Source organism: Patagioenas fasciata, chromosome 3 (assembly GCF_037038585.1).
Source record: "Patagioenas fasciata isolate bPatFas1 chromosome 3, bPatFas1.hap1, whole genome shotgun sequence".
In the NCBI taxonomy this organism is placed as follows: domain Eukaryota; kingdom Metazoa; phylum Chordata; class Aves; order Columbiformes; family Columbidae; genus Patagioenas; species Patagioenas fasciata.
This window is the reverse complement of record NC_092522.1, coordinates 56663104-56685891: the sequence shown is the minus strand read 5'-3', so window position 1 is coordinate 56685891 and position 22788 is coordinate 56663104. Positions and strand designations below refer to the sequence as shown.

The following is a 22788-nucleotide window of genomic DNA, read 5'->3' as shown; positions in this document are numbered from 1 at the left end:
TAATACACATCACCTGGGTGGAAACCAGAGATGGGAGAGAAATTCTCAGGTGATTTATGTGGAGCAGCCTTATCTCACGGTTTCGTCCCTCAGGGGGCAGAAGTAAACAAAGGATTACATTTCAGCCCCTGTGACTGCAGTGCAGGTGGGAGGCAATCCGTGTGGGAGGCTGGCACAGCAGCGTTGCCTCCCACTACTGCACACACCAAGAGATTGCTTCTCTTACGTACAGCCTCCAATATTGTTCTCAATATTTTGCTTTTTTGTGCTCAGACTCCTGCGCTTGTCTTTTTCAGGGAGCAATTAATTAACAGTTGGATTTTATATTAAAAAAAAAAAAAAAGACTGACTTTGTGATAGCTGGAAGAAACTGGTACAAGAGAGATAATGTTGTAAATGTGGCAAAATGGAAAAGCAATGTACATGAAAATGTGGCATTTGATTCAAATTAAGTGGGGAAGTTCATCTCCAACTCCAGACACTGGACGTGTGACTCACCACCTCTGTGGGAACTGGCTCACAAGAACAGACCAATCTAAAAAATTTATAACTCAACAAAGCATGTAGCTGGTAGGACCTGGAACTGTTTGAATTTAGAGACTTATCCTGGAAGGAAAAAAAACCAAGTTCCCAGATAAGAACGAAGGTTTAGAAGCATTCCAATTTTGATCAAAATGAGTTGCGGTATGGCATTTTTTTAAGTGCTATAGAGATAAGCAAATGAATATAACTGTTGAGCATGAAAGATTTTTAAAGTAATATTTTAACATATGAAGGTCTGCAAACTCTTCACAGAGAAACATGTTCTATCTGCTTTGACTTTAAAACAAGTCTCTTCTTGCATAGAAGAAAATGAGTTGAGTATTTTCATATTGTATTTTGCTGATGCTGTAGATTACAAACAGTGCAAAGGACTTTTCTGAAAAAAACATGATTATCTGCTGTCTCTTATGCTAAGTCCACTTCTGCATCATTTACTTCTTCATATCTAGCTCTGGTATGTCATCTCACTTTTGAATCCCTCCTCACACCATCTGTTTAGTCTCTCTCTCATTTTGTTCCCAAGATTTTGTATTTTACATTAAAGGCAAGCACTGCTATTTTAAAGAACTCACTACCTCTGTCTTCATATCTTCCTCCTGTTCAGTTCGTTCTCCTCACCGTCACTCTCAAATTCTGCTCTTCTGACTTCTTTCCTTCTTTCGTCTGTAGTACTCTCCATAATGTACTTCATCAAGCCCAAGCCAACAGCTGTACATAAAACAAACTGCGCTGGTTCTGCAGCACCCAAATGTGAACAAACTGCTTAATCAGGATTTGCCTGCTACCAGCTTGCTCTACAGGGAAATGTGGTGCCTGCAAAGTGCCTCAGCTGCTCATGGCTCCAATGACAAATAGCTTTAGAGCCACAGTGGCTCTCCATAGGGTCAGTCTGGCAATTTCTACTGGGAAATCTCTCCTTACTGTTACTGCTCTCCTTAGTCTCTCGTTCTAGGTCTTTCCTTCAACTTGCTCTCTTCACCGTGTCCATGCATCATTAGCCTGTTAATGAGCCACATCTGAGGGAGAGCCACAAGACTGTCATAGAAATACCTGGGCTCTGTCTTGCTGAACAGCTGGTAGGGTGTCACTCCAAGATTGACACGTTCAAGCAGAATTGACAATTAACATGCAAGAAAAACACTTGCTATCCTAGAACGAAGATCAGCCACCTTGAATGATTTTAATAAACATCTAGGCAAAAAGCAAATATGGGGCTGGAAAAGCTCAGACTTTAGCTGGGTCTCGGTAAGATACAACTCAACCCACTTGTGTGAAGCGATGATGATGATCCTGACTGCATGTGGGATTGTCCTGGTTTTGGCTGGGACAGAGTTACTTTTCTTTCTAATAGCTGTGTTTGGATTTAGTATGTGAAAAATGTTCATAATACACTGATGTTTTGGTTGTTGCCAGGTAGTCAAGGACTTTTTTGATTCCCATGCTCTACCAGGTGCACAAGAAGGGATCAAGGTTAGGACAGGTGAGCCAAGCTGGCCAAAGGGATATTCCTTACCGTGTGACATCGTGCTCAGCATATAAACTACGGCTGACCAGGGGGCAAATACCACTGCTTGGGAATAAATGGGCTATTGGTGTTGTGAGTGGTGAGCAATTGGATTGCGCATCACTTGTTTTGTACATTCTATTATTATTATTATTATCTCTTACTTTGCTGTAAATTTGTTGTTTTCCTTTTTTTTTTTTTTTTCTTTCCCTCCCCTATTCTACTTGGGGGAGGGGCGATGAGCGAGTGGCTGCATGGTCCTAGTTGCTGGCTGGGGTTAAATTATGACAGGGATGCGTGGTCACCATTCGCTAAGTGATTGTCACCTTCTTTTTTAAGAAGAAAGCAAAGATCAAAATAATCTGCCTGATAGAGTGAGAGAAGGGATGATTTTTCCACAGAAGGGCAGAAGAGGGCAGCAAGCCAGAGAACAGCTAGAGTGTTGAAAACATGATGTTCATTTGTTCGCACAATGATGGGGTGGGACTAACCTGCGTTTTCTTGCTTTTATCCATAAGACAGTTACCTATTTAATGTCCATCATGTATTTTTTTGCCTTTCTTAACTTTCTCCTTTATTCAATCTCCCATGGATTTAGACTTCACACTTACTGCCTACAAGTGAATTCCTTGGAGTCTCAAGGGATCTTAAAGTTTGTAGTTGTGTATACACAGTGTAAAACTCCAAGTGCGATTTATTCAAATTCTTTCATCTAGACTAAATGCACAGACAGGTTCTCAGATATCCTATCAATGCAGAAGATGGGCTTGCTTTTCCTTTATAGGCAAGGATGTATTATACAACGACTTAAGATGCAGTTTCTCAGTTTTCACCACAGATTTGTCTGAGTTTTTGTACTTTGGGGGAACAGACATAAGTATATTTCTTGTGTGAATTTTTATTAGTTCTGTAAACAGATCTGTCACTTTTTTTGGTAATTCTGTTATTTTTAATACACGCATTGATCTTTACAATGTACTCTCTGCATGACTCTGAGGCAGTCATTTTCAGGTACTTTCAGCAGATGATTAGAGACAATAAACAAGCTGGAAAACAACTTCAGACCTTAATAGTTACTTGCAGAAAGTTTTTAAAGACCCAATGTATGCAAATTTGGGACTGTGGTCCAAAATACCCCTGCCCAGCTGGGACTACATCTTGTTAGATGGCTCATTGTTCATTGTTAAGTAACTCTAGCTTCCCAAAATCCTGCTCTTGCCTGTGACCAGGACTGCCCCAAACCCACCAAGTCATAGGCCAAGAACTGAGTCTTGCTTCTGCCAGTGCCTGGGGGATCTGACCTTGTTGGCTTCCTTGGAGCAATGTTGAATATGAGCCCCACACAACAGGTGGTTCCTCCCCACACTGCAAGGTCCTGAAGATATCTTACTTTAGTTATTGACTAGCAATGGTTTCTTTAAATCTTAGAGACTGAATGTTCCTGAGGTGGAAAGTGATTGCCCCAGTGGTCTAAGGGAATCTAGCCTGTGCAACTTCCCAGTCATCTCATCAGCAAAGCTATAGTCTGAGACCCAGAGCATAGAGTATTAGATGAACTTTCAGTCCTGTGTGCCTGAACCTTTGTCTTTTTTGCCTTGAACATTTTAGACGTAACAATCCCTAACTGATATAACATGAAATGGCTGAACTGAGTGATATGTGCTCTGATGAGGTTAGCTTCAGGAGCCAATGAGTTGCAAAAGGTTCCTCATTTGAGGTAGTACTTGTCACTGCCAGAGTGAAACAGCTGGAGATGCAGTCATGCAAAGTGCTTGAGAAGTGACTTTCCAGTTAAAAAGAAAGGGACATTCCTTGATCTGCTAGAGTTCATCCCCCGTTTCATTCCTTTAGGATGGCAGACTTGTGGTCTGTTATCTTCTCCAAGTGGCCATGAGTTGAGGGAGCAGCTTAAGCTTGCTGAGATGAGCGATACAGTCATTTGGGTCAGGCCAGGTTGTGTTAGACAAGATTCAGAGCACAGATTTATGATATAAGGCTGTTTTTCAAAGTAGCAATGGCAATTTACCAGTGAAAAAGTTTATAAGAGAAGTGATATATGTTCCCTTTCTTTCATTGTCAGACTGATGATTTGGCCAGACCTGTCACTTTGTAGTCACTACAGTAACCGAAACGCAAGAGCCAGTAGGAGGCATTGGGTTAATCTAGTGGTCCCTTCAACAAAGCTAAGATCTTAGAAATGAACACTAAATGTAACTTGAGAAAGGCCTATGAACTTCTTCATCAAAAATTAGGTCCAAACCAAACCTTGAATTATCTTATCAATCACCAGATGAGGTCAGCGCCAGGTACTGCCAAGTCAACAAATGATTCTCCCACCTTCACAGAGCAGGACACAATTCCCAGCCACCTGAAAACTCTGCTCCAGAAAGCAGCACCCACAGGGCTGTCCCAGCGCACCTTCGGAAACAGCAGGGGAGCAGAGCAAAGGAGAGGGCCCATACAAAAGCTGCACATTGGACAAAGTCTTTCTCAGCTAAACAGCAGCTGCTGCTGAATGCTCTCCTAGGGAATCAGGCAGGGGAATGTCTGCCTTGCCCACAGAATGGCAGTTAGCCAACTCTGCAGTCATACAGGAGGCAGTAATGAGCTTGAGTAAAGCTCTGCCCCACTGCAGCCTCACCATTCCCAGGACCAAAGCCAACAAGCTTAAAATTTAAGGCCAGTACCTGCACTGCAGCACATTGCAGGTGCTTTGCTGGTATCCCCAAGGTCTCTTCCATTATTGCTTCCATTTCAGTAAGACCACTGGGGCATGAAATTTGTTTAAGGGAGTGAACTGGTTTTAATCTAGGGCAGTGATACCTCCCTGTGCTAAACAGGACCCTCCTCTCGGAGCTGCAGCCATCAGCTGTGACACTCACTATTAATAGCAGAGCAGGCCATGCTGGTTGGCATGTTCCTGCACCCCCACCTTTTGGAGCATTGCTTTTAGGGACTCATCTGTTTTACTAACTCAGGTTTAACCTCTCTGTGGCTCACCCAAGAGTGAGTGAGCCATCATCAACTACAGTCCCAGTCTGGTGTATGCTCAGGTTTTTTGTCTGATAAGCATCAGTTATTATCACTTAAAGAAAAAGAAAAAAAAAAAAAAGGCCAACCAAAAAAAAAAAACAAACCCCCAAACAAACCCAAAACTAAAAACAACAAAACAAACAAACCAACAAAACAAACCCAAACAAAAAACCTCAAGTTCAGCCTCAGTCCATTTACACTGTAATTGCTATCTCATTGATAAGAGGACCTTTCAACATTTCTCACAGTGTGACTCCAGTGCTTTCTGTGGTGCTGTATAATGAGAGCAAAGTTTAACCTCTTACTAGCATTTCTAGAAAGTGAAATTACTGAACTAACTTTTTACTGTCATTCCCTTTCTTTTTTTTTTTTAGGATAAAATCCCCTTGGGCATAGGACACAATGTTCTATGTAAATTAGAGAGCTGCTCCATGTATGATGGAAATTGCTACACAAACTACAGGAAAACATAACACTGTCAGCTTGCCTTGCAGGCGCAGAACCTCATAAGACTTGGGATTGTTGTGGGTGAGCACAAGCCCAGAGCCACCTTTCCAACCTTCTGTCTTGCCCCTGGCTTATGTCAACTAAATCTAACCTAGTTATTGCCTTCATTAGTTATTCTGCTGCAAATTAAACGTTACTTTGATGTAAGCTACACTAAGGTTTTCTAATCTACATCAACACTATTGATAACTGATTTTTTGCTGATTTTATTTTTCATTATTTTTAAATTGAAAACTTAGTATTATACAGTCTGTAACGTAGATGCAGTTGCTATGTCTAGCCCGTGTACCTGGTTTCCATCCACCGAGTATCCCAGCTGGCTTCAGACCCTTGTGGTAGGATCAGAGGGTGCCAGCCCCCCACTGTCTCTATGCCCTGGTCACCCAGATGGGGAAAGCAGGAGCCAAGAGTGGGGTCACACACTCTATGCTCATGCTGCTATGGAAGTGGGTTTCTGCTAGGCTTATGCCTGGTCCCAGGGGCAGGGAAGTACTCCCAAATCCACCAGTCAAGATATAGCCAAATATCCCTAAATAAATAGATTTATTCACTTTAGGACTTAACATTTACATATATGTACATATACACTTTTATACAACTGTAAATTTGGGGGTGGTGGCGGGAGAGTTGCTCATTGCAATGATTCAGTGTGGTTAACGTCCTACAGCTTCAGTACGGATCACACATCTTACTTAGGTAAGCTCAACAAAGGTATGAGAAAATTACATTGATAATGTGCATAAAGAGCTGACTGTTAATTATTGTTATTAATATTAATTTTTGTCTGATCTGAAATATAGAAGCTGTTTCACATTTCAATCATTCACCTAATTATTAACAAAGAAACTTTGAGTTCATCTGTGTGTTTTGTTATAGCAAACTGATTACAAATAAGTTATTACAAATAATTTAAAGAAATCTTTTTGCAGAGTTTTCAAACTACTTGTTCCCTGTTAGCTTTGACATTATAAAAGTGTCCTCAAAAGTGCAAAGCAGTGTTGCAGTTCACAAACTCTTCATTAAATATTTTGAAAAAAAACTTGCTTGGAGAAAACAACTTATTCTAATAGACAAGACAAAGTTCAGGACAATAAACAGTCTGTCTCAAATAGCAGGCAAATTCATCCAGTGTTCAAGAAATGAAGATCAGAAACCTGCAAATCAAAATGAAGTTAAAAAGTGCTCTTATTAGTGAAAAAATTCAGCATATGCTTATTTTGTTGTCATTAATTAAAAAAAAAAAAATCAAATATTCAGAATTAACGCCTCCTATCTTTGTAATTTTTTTCAGGATTTTAAAGTTAGTGCATAGAAAAATCTTGATTTAAATCATTATAGATCCTCTGATATCAATGGAGAAGTACATTTGTGTTATCTGAAGATATCTCTCCTACCGCTCATTGAAAAAAATATATATGACAGTGCAGCCAATAACAACACCTGAACTGAAGAATTTATTTAGACAGGCTTGAACAGGAGCACAGCAAATAGTAGAACCTGAAAACTGAAAATTACAATGTGTTAAGCAAAAGCACCTGGAAATCTTACGAACATGGGAAAAAAATGATAGAATTAAATTAAGTTCAGAAAAGTGTAGGTGGGTGCAGCTAAGACAAAGTAGTTTGTAAAACTGGAAGGCTGTGAAGATCCACAACCTTCAAAAAACATTGACTGAAAAGAAATACCATGGAGCTGCTGTTGAATAAAACACACTAATTGATGAATTTTGAATATAATAAAATCACAAAAAATAGCCCATGAATTCCTCGATTCCCTGCTCAAAAGCACCACACCATGGTACAGACATTAGGAGATCTTTCCTATGAATGCTGTTTAATAGTAATTATGACAGTTGGAGGTTTGTCCTTGCTTTCTGTAATCCTCTGTGGTTCTGATGGAAAATGGTTTGGAGCATCATGTTTTTTACCAGAAAGATATTGACAAACTGAAAGCTGTATACAGAACAGCAAGAAAAAAAAAATATTAGGGACAGAGAAAAGAATGCATGAGAAAAAGCTAAAATAGCTGAACGTATTCATTTTGTCGCAACAACCCAGTAACAGATTTCAAACAACCAAAAGGCATTAGAACAGAGGCTGGAAGGTATCTCATATAGCATAAAGATGCACAACTGAGAGCCTTAGATGAAATTTAAAAAAGGAAAAATTATACTGAAAATCCAGAAAACTTTCTAATAAATAGTTCTAGCAGAGCAGGAATAAATTCCTAATGAACTGGTTGAAGCCTGTTGCTCTGGATATTTGCTGCCAAAAAAAGTGTGCATCCTTTGCAGATGTAGCAGTCAATGAGTCTTTCTCCCGCTATAACTTGTCAGATTCTCTGGCATACTTGCGAATAAAATAAACTCCCAACAGTTTAAACAGTGCTTGAAAAGCCATCAGACTTGCCTTAACATGCCAACATTCTGAATGCAAATTTAACCCAGTTGCCACAGGAAGCTTAGTCATGAGGCCCCTCATTTGTGCTATTCAGCCCTCCCTAATATGCTGCAGTAGATAAAGCAGCTGGTAAAGCCTGTGGGTTTTCTGGGTGTATCTGGAGGTTTCCATGGTAACAAATGGGCAGCTTCAGAGAAAAGAGCCCTGAAACTCAAAGCTGATTTTGCTGAGTTTTTTAATATGATAAGAAATTTTTATTATTCTATGGTTGCATGACTCTACATTTCTGGCCATCTCCAGGATCACACAGAGAATGGAGATCAACAGTAGCACAATAACAAATTCTAAGTATTGTGTATATCAAAACAAAAGAGTGTTTCAAGTCCTTACATCTTTTTACTTGGAACTGGAAGGCAAGGGAAATCATAGCACCTGTAGGGATTTCTAGCATCTTGGGGGAGCAAAGCACGGCTTCCCCAGGAAGATCCAGACTCACAAACTGCTGCAGTTCTGGTGACCGAGGCTCAGGCATGAGGCCAAGCAGTGGTATTGGGCATCTGGTGAAATGATGGACACATGCCACTGCTCAGCCTGGGCTGCGTGGCCACAGGGAGCTGAGGCAGTCGGTTGCTGATGGAGGACGTGCCCTTGCCCTGGCCACAGTGCAGCACTGCCCGGCCTCTGAAAGCATCAGCCCTGGCTGGAGGGAGAAGCCTGCGGACCAGGGACAGGGGGGAGAAGCCAAAATAGCAAGCTTCATGCTCAGTGGGTCTGAAAAGCTCTGTTGCTTTTTAAAGCCTTCCTTATCTGTGCAACTGCCACAAGCATTTGAAGTCCTATTGACTGGTGGGAGTCCCACCAGAGGTGTTTCTCAGGAGCTCATGTAGGTAAGGATTTTTTTTTCCAAAATGAAAAAAAAATCCCAAGCACTGTCATGCAAAAAGTAGGAGCTTCAGCCTTCCCTGTGCTCAGGAGTTTTACAGTTTGTGCCCAAGCTTTTTGAAAATAATCTGTTGTTGCATTCACCTTTCTTTACCTTCTTATGGTATATCTGTGCTGGAGTCCCGTTGCATCATCAGTCTTTCCAGACAGACAATTGGCAATCTGTGCCCTGCGAATCTGCAGCATTTGTTCCAGATCAGAAAAGCAGGGAGTATTGTTGTCAGAGTGGAAGCTAATAACAAACTGTACTGCTCCTTACACTGGCTTTGTAAAATTGGCCTTTCAGGGTTGCAAATCTCATTGCTGCACAGGCCCTGGAAAACCACCACTATTGCTCCAAATATAAGATGCATCGTATGTATTTGTTCTGATCTGCAAATCAGAGGGGCAGATTTGATTGAGTTAATATCAGTGCTACCTGTTGACAAATAGCATAGACTGTCAGAGGTATGTACAGAGCTAGACCGCTTTGTTGCTGATTAGAGGAGCTGAGCAGCATCTCTGGCCATACAGAGACGGCTGCTCAAAATGCTGTGTCAGTGGATCACAGGCAGTTCTCCACTCAGTCACTGCACAACCTTCCCTGGGGCAGGGAGCAGGACTGTTTCACATCTGCAGTTTGTCAGATGGAAACGAGCTTAAATCTGTTCTGGAAGAACTGAGGCGAGGCCTTTCTGTTTCTGCAACAGTTAGCATGTTTTCTCCATCGGGTTTGTGTTTGCTCAGAGAGGGCAGTATTTGCACTTCTTTTTTTCTGAAGAGCTGAAATTTGCTATTGTTCACTAAATGCAGAATACGCAGAATCTGAACATCTTTCAGAAATTATAACAGGGAAATTTTCTCTGCTATTGTTCAAAGGGCAGCTCTTTGTTCCTAGGTCAGATTCTGCTGGTTTTGTTTACATGTGACTGCTCATTATTTCCCTGTTCTGCGAATCCCACCAAACCAATGTTTTTTGTGTTCCCTCTGCTGGCTCTGCAGCAGCAGTTCACTAACAAGCACAGTCAGCAAGAGCTGTGCTCAGCAAAGGTGTCTTGCCATGAGACAGCCTCTAGATGGTTGTTTAAAGCACACAGGATAATGTCATCTCCATGCAAAACTGTAAAAAAGAAAAAAAAAAGTTGGCTAAATGGAAAAAAGAAGATAAAATTAGTACAAAAAGGATGTATTTGCAAAGTTGTAGGCATTTACAAATAAAATTGAAGGCTTTAAGAAAATAAAAGCTGCAAAAAAATATTCAGTGTCCTCTTCATCACATCTGGACAATGAGATTAAGGCATTGTGCAAAACAGGGGACATAAGCAAATTTCCCATCTTTAATGGCATGCACCACATTTGTCCCATCATTAGACATGATAAACCAATGAGAAAGAGAAAGCAAGGGGTAAAACCACTCTTTGTCATGCAGCTTCTCTTACACATTCACTGCAGTGTGGGATTTTTCAAAGCTGCACATGTGCCGACGGACACTGGCTGGTGGGCGAGAATTCTGGCTGCCTCTTCCTGAAGATTGAAAAGAAAAAGACACCCAGTGAGTGGTTATACACATGTGCACACATGGTGGCTATACCACTCAATAGGGTGCCTGTCCCTCACCTATGCCTTAGGGGCACTGTGGGCTTTCCCATTTTTTCTCCTCTGACTCATTGGGCCGGTCATCTCAACTTTCACACAGGCTTCTCCTTGGCTCCAGCTTGGTTTTATTTAAAATAGGTTCTCAAGGTGGGCTGTCCCTGCTTCCCCAGCTGAGCCCTGATGCACTTTACATACCAGATGGCAAGGGCTGCTATGCATTTAGCTGTCAGTGTCACTTCTCCCCTGGTATTCTCAACACAGGGTGAAATGATGAAAAAGGAACAATTGCCTTTCACATCTTACTTACAAAAGCATCACCAAAAGGTTTTGTGGGTGGAGTTTTTAATATCTACACAGCTCCTGTTTTTTCCCTGTGTCTCTTATTCCCATAATCTGCTTTCCTATATGTTTCATTTTTTTTCAGTTTTTAGCTCTACCTGAATAGTCACTAGCTTTCATTACATGTGATTTCACTGCATGTGCTTCTTTTTCATTCTGGTGACATTTGCCATATTGAGGTAGATGCAAAATGAAGAGTCTACTAGACTCTAGTCTCTATCTGCAATGGAAATTCCAAAAGGAACCGCAGATTGCAGTTTTGGCCACAAATACAAGACAATTTCCACTTCATTTTTCTCCTCTTCGTTACCCTGTCGAGTGAATGAAAACTGTCATTTGTCCTTCCCAATATCAGTAAAAACATATAAATACACACGCGTGCTTTGAAAAAAATCTCAGGTATTTTTGCACATGGAATGTATCAATGAATTTCTGCAAAAAGAAAATATTGTCATTGTATTGCAAATAAAGTGGAGATCAAAATTCAGCATTTTCTCCCATCAAATGAACAATCATAGTACATGCTTGCCAGACTTCCATTTACCTCAAAACAACAGATTCATGGGTGGTATGTTCATGTGCAACGTATTCAGTACAGCTGCTAATGAGCCACACAAGCCATTTTTCTCACCACATACTGAAGCACAGGAGCACAGCATGATGTACACAGAATACATGCATACCCTTTTTGGAGAGGTAGATGCCTTGAGATGACTTCTGAACTATTATGAATAAAACACAAATAAGACACACTGCTGAGCAATTTTGCAAACCTACTCACTTTGAAGTTTCTAGAATAATTAAATGCTTTACCAGATGCAATGAGATCTCTGAGATCTGACAAGTTAAAGGCAGTCATAATTAGGAACCTAGCTACCACCGTCTCTCCTATACCTTATTGAAGTTAGAGATTATTAAGCTTCTGATTAAACAAAAAATGCAACATTTCTACAGACCTCCAGCTTTCTTCATCTATTGACAGAACAAGAGCTTTCTACTTTCTGTGCTTGCTTTGTTAAAAGTCAGAAATTAGTAGTTTATTCAGTCACAGGAGCTAATTTTACAAAACAAGTAGCAACATGCAGTTGATTATCTGAGAGAAAAATCCAGTTCTAAATGTATTTCATGCACATGCAGGGCTATATAAATAACAGAGGGCTCACAGCCATGGAGAGCCTTGCTCAGGGACCCTGCAAAAGGTGGAAGACTTTTGTTTCAGAGCACTGCTTGGGACCTGGGTCTTTCTGAGTCAACAGGATTTACCAGCTATTGTCCCTCAGCTACTGCAGTCTGCTGTTGCTTCTGGCTTACTTAGTTGCACCCCTTCTTTCCCTCCCCTGTGTTTTTTCTTATTCAGATATAGCCCTGGAGTCAGTTCAGAGCACTTTGGTCTACAAGCTTTGGGCATCTGTAGGTCTTGTTATGAAATCCTACTACATGAAAGGAAGATAGAAGCCTGCTTTCCCAGGCAGTCCAAAATGCTTCCTAACATGTTCAAAACACAGTGAACTCTTTTCCTACTGTGTCTGTAGTTGTGCTCCTCAGCCAGAATCAAACACAGATATTACATGTAATACAGCATGCAACTCCCAAATGGCTCACCAGGTTTGCATTCTGTGGGAGGCTGTTCTTAGAATACTGCCAAGCTCCATCAAAGCAGTGGTCTGCCTTTTGGTCAAGGTCAAGGGGGAACCTCGTGTGGTGATACACAGCATGCATACTCTAGAAATCAGCTCTAAATCTCAAGGTTCATGCTTCCATAAAATTTGGATTTGGTTTCACAGCGACTTTTGGATTTATAGTGTGATGGGGAGTGTAGTGTATGTGTTAATTATACTTCAGTGTATTTTTCAATTATCAAATAATTGTCAGCTGCGTAAATAATAATAAATGCCTTTGAAGCATTAAATTTGAAGTATCCTTGTAAGCTTGCTTTGTCTTACTAGTAGTGTGTGCTAATACTACAGAGCCCTGACCAGGATTAGTGCTCAGATCTTTGTACCTCACTTTTTTCCTTCTATTCTTAATTATGACAATGTGTACTCTCTTCTTCTTCGCAGCCTCACAGGCAGTGATGGAACTTCACATTTATTTGTCTGGTTACCAAAAAATTAGATAGCCTGCCCATCTTTACAACATAAGGATTAATGGGTCGTTTTTGAGGCAGTCTTCTCAAGGGTAATTCCTGCAGAGTTAAAGATGGTTATTTGTATCCTGAGCCCAGAGGCAGGATGGTTCTTCTGTGTGTTTGAACGAGGAGTTGGCATACCATCATGAAAGTGTCTGAACCGCTTTCTAACGAGCCCCTGGGTGCAGTGACTGGGAGTCTGGCAGAGGAAGCAGGGTGGCAGTGCAGAGGGTTCTGAAGGAAGTGGATTAATTGCTTTACTTTATGTCCTTTGAAGCAGAAAAATGCCTCTAGCCAGTCGTTCAGCACTCAGGGTAGGTAACAGGCCTGTTGAAATCTGCAGCAAGGAACATAAAGGATCTGAGGGAAGAGTCACTCTTGCCACTATTTTTTCTCTTAAGTGTAAATGAATCATCCTATGAGGCAAACAGCTGTGTCAGGGTTGTAGGAAAGTGTAAATTGCTATCTGTAATGCTTTATATCTGGACAGCTATGAAACAAGAAACATTCACCTTTTGATCTAGAATTACTCTCTCTGCTCATCCAGACTCCCCAAACAGACACAAATTGAATGACTCTGTCTGGCATCCAAGATAACTGAAGCACAGGACACTGTGTTACCTACCATCTGAAGCCACAGTCAGAGATCCTCCACACTAGATGCTGTCCAAGCTGTAAGAAAAGCTTTCACTTTTCCCACAGTTGAAAACATACAGAAAAGCACAGCCCCAGGTTTTATACAATCTAATCTGAAACAACTGACCATCAATAAAATAAGGAAGAAAGCAAGGCAGGGAGGAAATTCAAGAGAAGTGGTGATGGCATCATGCTGGTACTTACAGTGGAAGTCCTGAATTATTCCCTAGTTTTTAAGAACTTATGCATAACCCCTAGCTTTCATATGGGAAAGGAGAAGGCTTGTGCCCTGGGCACACTGCCATCACATCCTAGAGTAGTTCCTGCTCCAGCACTCAGACTGACTACCCTCCCCACTCCCAAGGGACAGCTCAGCAAAGCCACAAACCTTCTAGCCTGCTTTTCACCCCCCCAACCAACCTGCAAGGTGACTGTGGGGGTAAACACACTTTGTATAGAGAATAAGAGCAGTAAAGTGCTCAAATAAATGTTCCTCCCAAATCCTCTTGCCTCTCTAGCATCTTCCAAGGCAGCAGCATCTCCATCTTCTCATGTTTGTGTCCTTGAAAGGTCATGTTTCATGTGTGGTTGTCATGGCAGGATCAAGATATCTACATAAAAGAAGGAAGGCCATGTCCCTTTCCTGAAGGAGAAGGAGCTGAATTTTCAATATCTTTTCTATCAGCCAGGATCTGATAGAAGATTTCTGCAATATATTTCATTAAACCAATAGATGAAGTTGGGAAGATGGACAGGTTTTTAGTACAAATTCGTTTCTAAAACACAAGGCAAATTAAGTGATGGTTGGAAATAATTGGTCTGAGAGTTAACTTAATTATGCTAATCAATGGTGTGGTGGCAGCTTTTGGACAGAAATAAATTGCTAGGAGCTGTGGAGTACAACAAGCAAGTAGGAGGGAAGTTATAGGGTCATTCACCCTTGCCAGGCAGTATGAGACATACAAATAATTATCACCCATGAAGAGCTGCAGAGCAGGAGGTATTTCACAACACACCGTATCTGTTGAAGTGTGAGCATCTGCCAAAGAAGGCAGAAGGGTCACAGTCACCAAGGAGAACATAGTCCCAGCAGGATGCCCTGAAAGACCCAGTGCTGAGCTGCATGGTGGAGACAGAGCTGAGGCCTGCAGCTCAGGTCACTATGAGCCAGCAAGAGCCAGCTGTGTGCCCAGGGGAGTGTTGGCTGCTCCGTCCTGCCACTCCACCCATTCCTTGTCCCCACACAACCCTCAGTGCCATTGCTCAGCCAGCTGGCAGGGAATGACAGGGACAACTAATCTGGGTCACAGCTAAACCAGAAAAATAAAGGGAAAGAAAACACTATCGGTTTCCTATCGGTTTCTGGTTCACGGCATGATTATCCAAACTCCTGTCCCTGCATAAGTGAAGGGACAGCACAGGGTAAAAGAAGGCTTTGGGCATCATTTCTGGTTTAGGGTAGCTTAAAGCTTTTCTAGATTTACAGGCTATGATAGCTTAAAGTAGCTGCAGGCAAATCTCTTGGCTGTCCAGGAGAGTGGCAGGAGAGATTTTTGAGATAATTTATATAATCCTAAGGATTAAGAAATGTGTGTAACTTAGGTTTCAGAGAATACAAGGAAGTAGAGGAAGGACTGCTTAATAACTAAGGAGTACAGAGTTCTCTGGGGCCACACTCCACGCCCCATGGGACCCTATACTGTCCACACGCAAGCTCCCCCTGCATCCTGTGAGCGCATGCTGGACACAGCTAAGCTCCCAAGGGAGCCACCGGGTTATCCCTGCCTTCTGATGGCATTAACCTGTCCCTGGGGCAGGAAAGCTGGAGCAGTGCAGGTTATAGCTCCAGCTGGCCCAGCCCTCACAGCCCACGGTTGGGCTCAGCAGGATGACCACCATCCCCACACTTCATCTGCTTGCTGGGCATTTTTTGCAGTTGCCTGTGCTTTCAAGTGTAGCCCCTTGTCAGCCTGCTCAAGGTAGATAATCCCTCCATGGGAGCTTACAGACTCCGGGATTTGGTTTTTTTGTCATTCTTTTGGGGGTATTTTGCTGCTGGTTGGTTAGTTACCTGGTTTGGGGAGCCTTGGGATGCAAAAAAAAAAAAAAAAAAAACAGTAACATGGAATAAGTCCAAATTTCCCAAAAACATTTAATCTGGGAATGCAAGGCTTGCAAGACAGCCAAAACAGGCTGAACCGAACCATCTGAAATGATCTAGCTTGTGCCATGAAAATAAATGTCCAGAAGACAACATAAAAAAAAAAAAAATCCGTGGAAGTACATGGGAGGACTAATTAGAACTTGAAGTAAGAAAATAGCAAGAGCAGACATTCCTGGCTTTATACACACTAAGGCTGAGGAAAGATGCATAGTGCTGGGTAAAGAAAAAGGGGAAATGCTAGCTAGAAGGTGTCTTGCAGATCAGCATTTAAACTGAGCCTGTGATTCTCTAGGAGTACCTGAGACTGAGCAAACTGAAACTGCGAACACGAGCAAACCATCTACTAGCGAGAAACTGCTAGAATCAGATTGGGGGCACTTCTTTTTCTAGAATTTAAGATCAGCTTTGACATCTCCAGCTGTGGTGCTGCAACACAGCTGAGCTAATCTAATGATTTGCTGCTGAAAGGCACAAGTCTTGCCCCGTTCCCCAAACCAGGAGCAGCAGGGACGTGTTCTCTGGTGCTGATATTCGTGTTTATCCGACCTTGAGATCTGGCTCAAGGACAATTCTGGAGACCATAACTCACTTTTTGCCTTCTACCCTCTGCGCTGCACCTGCCCTGCACCCCGTAAGGCTAATTTTATGGGGTTGAAAGAAAACAACATCCTGCATACACAAAAGAAGAACCACAGAGCAGAGAAGGGGAAACAGCTTAAGAAGAGATAACTGAAAGAGTAAGCCTGAAATGGTAAATTGTCTATAATGCAGTAATGAGAAACCTGGAGCTTTTAGCTTTCAAGTGGGCTTTAAAGTGACAAATTGTGTGACTACTTCTAGCCTGCACAATTGTTTTCTGTTTACAGTGATAATGCCTTTTAACCTATGCTTGTCAGGTGTGGGAGGCTGAATGCCAGAGCACATATATGCTCTGAAGAATTAGCTGACTTGTTATTTCAAAATTAAATAGTCTTTAACAACTTCAATGTGGAGGCAGATATTCTATCAGTAAAATATACTTTCCTTTTCAACCCACACTTAAAGTGGCTTCCTAGATTCCTTCGGCATAGCAGAGAACATACCCTGGTCATTGGCCATGATTATTAGTGACTCCTTGACAGTGGATGTCTTCTGTGTGGACAGTAAGTCTGTCAAAAACTCTGTTCTCCAGACTTTCAGACGTGGGTCTGGAAGTCCCAAACAAAGATCTGGTGATGCTGATTTTGCCCGTTCAGAGTCCTTGAGGCACAGAGGTAATTGGGACAACAGAGGAGAACATGGTCCGATCTCTGCTGTGGTTGTGAATGGTACTCCGTACATTTGGGACAGATGGAAAGTAGTATCAGAAAACAGGTGAAAGAAAAAAAAATACCAGTTAAAAAAGAAACAAAAGAAACAAAAACCAAAAAAACAGTCAAGAAGGAGCTGAAGATAGACATTCCTCACTGTTCGCTTTACAAACTCTTAAATCACCACAGACAAAAATAAAGATAAAAAAGAAAGTTGCTCCATTAGGAACATCTGTGGGACAAGCATTTAGCAAAGTTCAAATTTTGAACTAAGCAGTGCACCAGAAACTAACCTCTGCTTTGCCACATATCATATCAGCACCAGTCTGTGCATCTTCTCTGTTCTGTGAAAGTAATGTGAAGCACGTAAAAAATCAGGATGGCATTAAATGCTATATGAGGTAGTACAGGTGTTTGCAAATGAATGTGTCTGACTTCTGGAGTAGCTTAGGAAAAATGGGCTTCTGCAGGTGCCTGGCTATTGTGTGTTCTGTCCCTGTAATAACGAGAAGCCAGCTGCTGCTGACCATAATGCACAAATCCGTGTAGGCTCTGGTCTCACAAGGGCTGGTGCTATCAGAAGTGATTCACACTGTTGCTGCTGGTAAGAAGGATAGGGAAGACCCATGGAGAACATTCTCAATTTACAATGATGATATAAGTCAGCATAGTTCAGGTTTTGTGCCTTGGTGACAGCAGGCATCATCCTGACAAATTTGCTTTGAAACACATTTACTGATCAACTGAAAAGAGCAATGTGTGAAAAAAAAAAAAGGTATGTGTAAGCGTCATCCGCCAAGGACTTTGAAGATTTTTTTTAAATGATGCACAGAACACAACACTGAACTAATACTGCATAATCAGAGTAAAACCCTGCTCAGACGATTAAATTTTTAACAGAGTGGAAAAACAGACATGTCTAAGGGCCCTTAACAGAGATTGACCATCTTCTTTCCCTGGGGCTATGATTTGCCTATTCATTACAGAGTCTTTCTAAAAATCAGGTGCTCTGTCAGCATGTGTTTGCAGTGTCTGCAGTTCAGCCCACAGTGGTTTGTTATGTGGGGCATCCCTGAGCAAGGGAAGTGCTCTTCTTGGGCTCTCATGTGCTTGTGTGTCCCTAAGCATGAAAAAGAATTAAATAAATTAGCAGCAGTTTTGCATTTCACACTAGGAACTTTGCAATGAATTGCTGGGATGAATCAAGAATATTTTTCAGGCTACGTCTTAACTTGAGGAAAAAACAAACCTCTGTATTAACTAGATATAGATGTGCTTGTGTTAACTAGATATAGATGTGCTTGTGTTGTGTTATGGCCTTATCCTTATCTAGAGAATATAAGAGGTCCATGTGATATCCTTCAGTACTTACATTTTTGTTCACCTCTAAATTAGCTCGAAGATGTACGAGATCACAAGATGGCTCAGAGATCCCTGCAGAATAAACAGTTGCAGAATATCTTCTGTGTTTATTCTAGCAAGTATTTGTACACAAATTATCATGTGTTCATGAAATGCCACAGCTTTATTTGCTTCTGCTGAGGGGAGGTGAGTAACTGAGGCACAGAGCTGAAACATTTCGCCTTTGAGGACAGGAAGGAGGTAAAATGCAATGTCTTAAGAAGTCTTAAAGTAGCCTCTAGGAAACTTGTATTTTAGTTCTTAATTCTATTTCCATTTTAAGATGCTGAATTAAATAAGTAAATGGTTGTTACACATTTTAAAATGATATTTCAGACCACACCCCCTAAACATGGGTTGGTTTTTCCACACCCCCTAAACATGGGTTGGTTTTTGTTCTTTTTTTCCTAAATACGTGCTTATGAGAGTTGGAGTCTGACTTCTATGTGTAATATAGGGAAATACCAAGGTTTTTAGGTGGTTACCTGGATGCAGTCTTCAACACCTATTGATTGATCTGACATTCTTAAAAGGAGAAGATTTCTTCCTTATTTTTCTGACAGAGAGAATTCTAACCAAAACAACATGAGATTACAGTGCTAAGCAGATAAACATCTTTTGTTTATACCTACATGTAAACACAATTTTTTGTATCGCTCTGCTGAGTTGGTGGATTTTTGTAGCATCCTAACAAGATTGTTATGGCTACATTTCAAAATAAAAGCATAATAAATAATATATAAAAATACAAGGAAATGTAATAAGTCATCCACTCAAGCAAGAAATTAAATTACAAGTGCTGTCTTTATTCCTGTGTTTTATGCCAAGAAAGATACTAGCATTCCCAAGGATTGCTTCCTTTTGGTCAAGAAGCAGAGATTGTGGTACATAAGCTGTAAAGCTCCCCCCTGATGTAGTCGTGTATCTATGCAACATTAAGTATTGAGATTCATTACTGCCTGGTGCTACAGCAGTGCCTGTAAGTAAAACAACATTTTGTGATTCAGCATCTCCAGAGAAGCTAAGCTCTCCAGGATTCCTTTGGTAGGAATCAGGCTGCACTCAGAGACCGTTCCTTGGGTTTATGTCCTGTCAAAATCCCCTGGGAGAGTGGATTTCTGAAGATCCATGAAAATAAAGTGACAAAACACCCCTAGGTTTGGAACTTCTGAGAAAGGGAGGAAATTACATAAACCTTACACAACCGCCCTTTCACCTAAAGGGACCATCCAAATAAAATGTGGCTCTCACTGGTGACAAAGCAGCAGAAGTCTGGATGGAAGCCCAGGGTGCAAGTACTGTGCCCAGTAAACTAATTCAATATAACCATTTTTTTTTTTTTCTGAGGGAGTTTTATCCCCACGGATCACATTGGGAGGCCACTGCAGAACCTCATTGCTTTTCTTATTTGCTTCTCTTAAGTGTAGTCTTGGGCAGCCTCTGGCCACAGGAGGAAACCCAGGGGAATAAGCCTAAACTGCCACTGTACTTAATGACAATCATCCCAATCATATTGTATATCTGTCCCCTCTTCTCTTCTGCTTGCCTCAGGAGTGACATGTTGTTGGTTATGCATGTACTGGGACTCCCTTTAGCTGGGATAATCTGCAAAGAAAATTTGCAGTGACTTCTGCAACCTTGCCCCTTATTTCTCATTAGAAGGAAAAAATAAACTATCTCCAGACTGGTTCTATTGCACATATATACACAGCTATGCAATTTGGTATATAATTTGGTGTATACATTTGCCATGTCTGGTTGATAAATCTATATGATTTAGTATTAACTTCAAAAACTAGAAAGAATGTACGTGTGAAAGTGACATCTCAGAGTTATTTATCACCTGTTCTGTGCTTTTTTGGTGCATGGGACAGTACTACACCATATCTATTAAAGCAAATGCAAATTCAAGGTTACGGAGGAGAAATTAGATATAATTACATAGCTCAAATTTAAAGGACAACCTTGCAGCAGGACTAGAAGAGATTGCTATTGGATTGTTAAGTTCCAGACACCCTTATTTTGTGTTTCTTTCCAATTTTTTAGTATCAATTCTAAGAGTCCCTTCAGAAACATATAACTGTCTTCTGGGAGTTTTAAATATTCATTTAAATCAATATACTGACAGGGATTGAACAGCTTGACTGAGTTTGTTGAATCTTCTTATTGGAAATTCACGTCACATACAAGAAAGAACTGGGTAAGAGCTGTTACGTGTCACAGTACTATGTGTCCACAAATTCATTAATGGTCTAAGCCCAGTAAATCACTCAGCAAAGCCAGCAAGCATACCAACTGCTGCTAGAGAGATGTTCGGCATTAAAACCTTCAACTGTCTTTGTAAGCATACAAGATGCTTTCCCAAAAAGTCACTGCAACCTCAGAAAAGGGTGAAGGAGTACACTGGGTATAGAAGTCAGGCAAACGGCAGGGAGGGCTGCGATGAGGAGATGAATTGGGCCAGACTAGGGTGCCACCAGTCTCCCCTGTGACAGCTGTGGCACCAGGGAACCACACTGGAGCTGCCACCTCTCCATCTATACTGTGAAGGAAGCAGGCTTCTCCATGGTGTGCCCTGGGTGGGATGTAGCAGTGAACCAAATGCCCTGTGGTTGTGGAGCCCCATGCCCTGACATGGAGGTGGGACCCACACAGCCAGGGACCAGCACTGCGCCTTGCACCCTAGTCTAATAATTTTTCCCACTTTGTTGTTGTTGGAGTTTTTTTTTGTTTGTTTGTTTGTTTTGGGGGGATGGGTTTGGTTTTTGTTGTTGTTTTTTAATTTTATTTTTTCCGTTACTCTTTGTTATTATTTCCCACCTGTAGGAGCTTACAACCTCTCTGCTGTTTCGAAACTCTCTTCTATAATATGCCTTCACCCTCGGGGTAAGTCTCAGCAGGATGGTTGTGCAGGCCCAGCAAGTTTAAAAACCTTCCTTAAATGCCTTGGAACTTCATAAAATTGGAATCTGTAATCGTAAAAATAAAGGGTTTTCCTATTGTGTATGCAATACTACTACAGGGCATGAGAAATTTACCCACTGTGTCAATTTTCTAAATTGCAAAGCAAGCTAGCCTACCATTTCCTATTAGATTCAGCTATTGTCTCTGTACTGTTTTGGCAGTGCTGTAAGAAGATAAAACTATACCAGATATTAATCTGTACAGCAAGCATTTAAAGATAATTCTTACATGCTGCAGGCTGGGTGACACAATTTAGGACCAAAGAAAATATTTAAATATATTGTAGACTTCTCCGATTAGGCAGGAGTTTAGCAATATATTATCTTTCATAGACAAAGTTACAATGGTGAGCAGTTATTATTAATCCTCCTTGCACTTTCCACTTAATCTTCTTGTTTCAGATCTTTTGATGCATTTCAGCTAGACACAGTGAAATACTCCCTGTGCGGCTGTGCCAGGTTGAGATTGTTTTTGTTTGATTTCACATACTTTAGCCTGCAGAGGTCAGGACAAAAGTCATTGCTTCACTTACATTAAGAGTGTTTTCATGTCTTCTGTTCACACTTCTATCCCGTCCCCACTTGCATCCATAACCTCCTGCTTAAAGATAGCATATGGACTGCATGGAGTAGTAATGAGAGAGCGAGAAGAGGGAATACTTCTGAGCATCTCTTCCTATGATGAGGCACTCAAGTTAGATCAAGTGAGGGACTGTAAAAAATCTGCATTTGTGTGACCGCAACTGAACATGCCGTAACATTTACTCTCTGTTTCTGCAAGCTCCAGCTCTTGCCATGCTGCACTGTCCATTTGTCTCCTCCCTCCACCACGAAAAAACAGTGAAACAAAATATCCTACCTTCTGGACCTACTTATGGTGATTCCCCTTGCTGCATGTCTGTGGGAGGCTTTGAAAATGAAGGAGCTGAGGAGCCCAAAAGCTCTTGTGGACTGTGAGTCGCCAGGTGAAATGAGTCCCAGAAAAACATGACATGTCAGCACAGCTTGCTCAAGATGAAATGGCAACTCAGCAAGTCAGTTTAAGGAGAAAGAGTAACTTGATACCTGGAGATAATTTTATAACTGGAAAAAGAAAAAAGCAGATGATTCCCTAAGACCCGGTAAAGGAACAGGTATGTGTTACTAGAGGTAACTGAAAAACCTGATTCCCAGATAAAAAATGCATGTAGGGACCCAGTGCAAAGGGAGAGAGGACAAGGAACAGGAACAGACTCCTGTAAAGGAAGCAGAACCCACTAGGGGATGCTGGGTTATGTGACACTTTTTATTGAAAAAAAATAAAGCTATTTTGAGAGATCCTTGGTCCAGATGACTGCATGGACACTACTTAAAGTGGATGCCTGT

General features: G+C 41.4%; 1 protein-coding gene across 4 annotated transcripts in view; it reads right to left on the bottom strand.

The window, feature by feature from the left end:
• Positions 1 to 22788, bottom strand: part of GRM1 (glutamate metabotropic receptor 1) — a 182314-nt gene that overhangs the window by 4552 nt on the left and 154974 nt on the right. For 2 of the 4 annotated variants that reach the window (XM_071806387.1, XM_065835562.2), the window contains exon 9: positions 10347 to 10431. The exons of the other annotated variants lie outside the window; for them this stretch is intronic. In XM_071806387.1, coding sequence (XP_071662488.1) covers positions 10371 to 10431 — 61 coding nt within the window. In that variant the 3' untranslated portion in view covers positions 10347 to 10370. The remainder of the gene's footprint in view (positions 1 to 10346; positions 10432 to 22788) is intronic. 4 annotated transcript variants of the gene reach the window in all.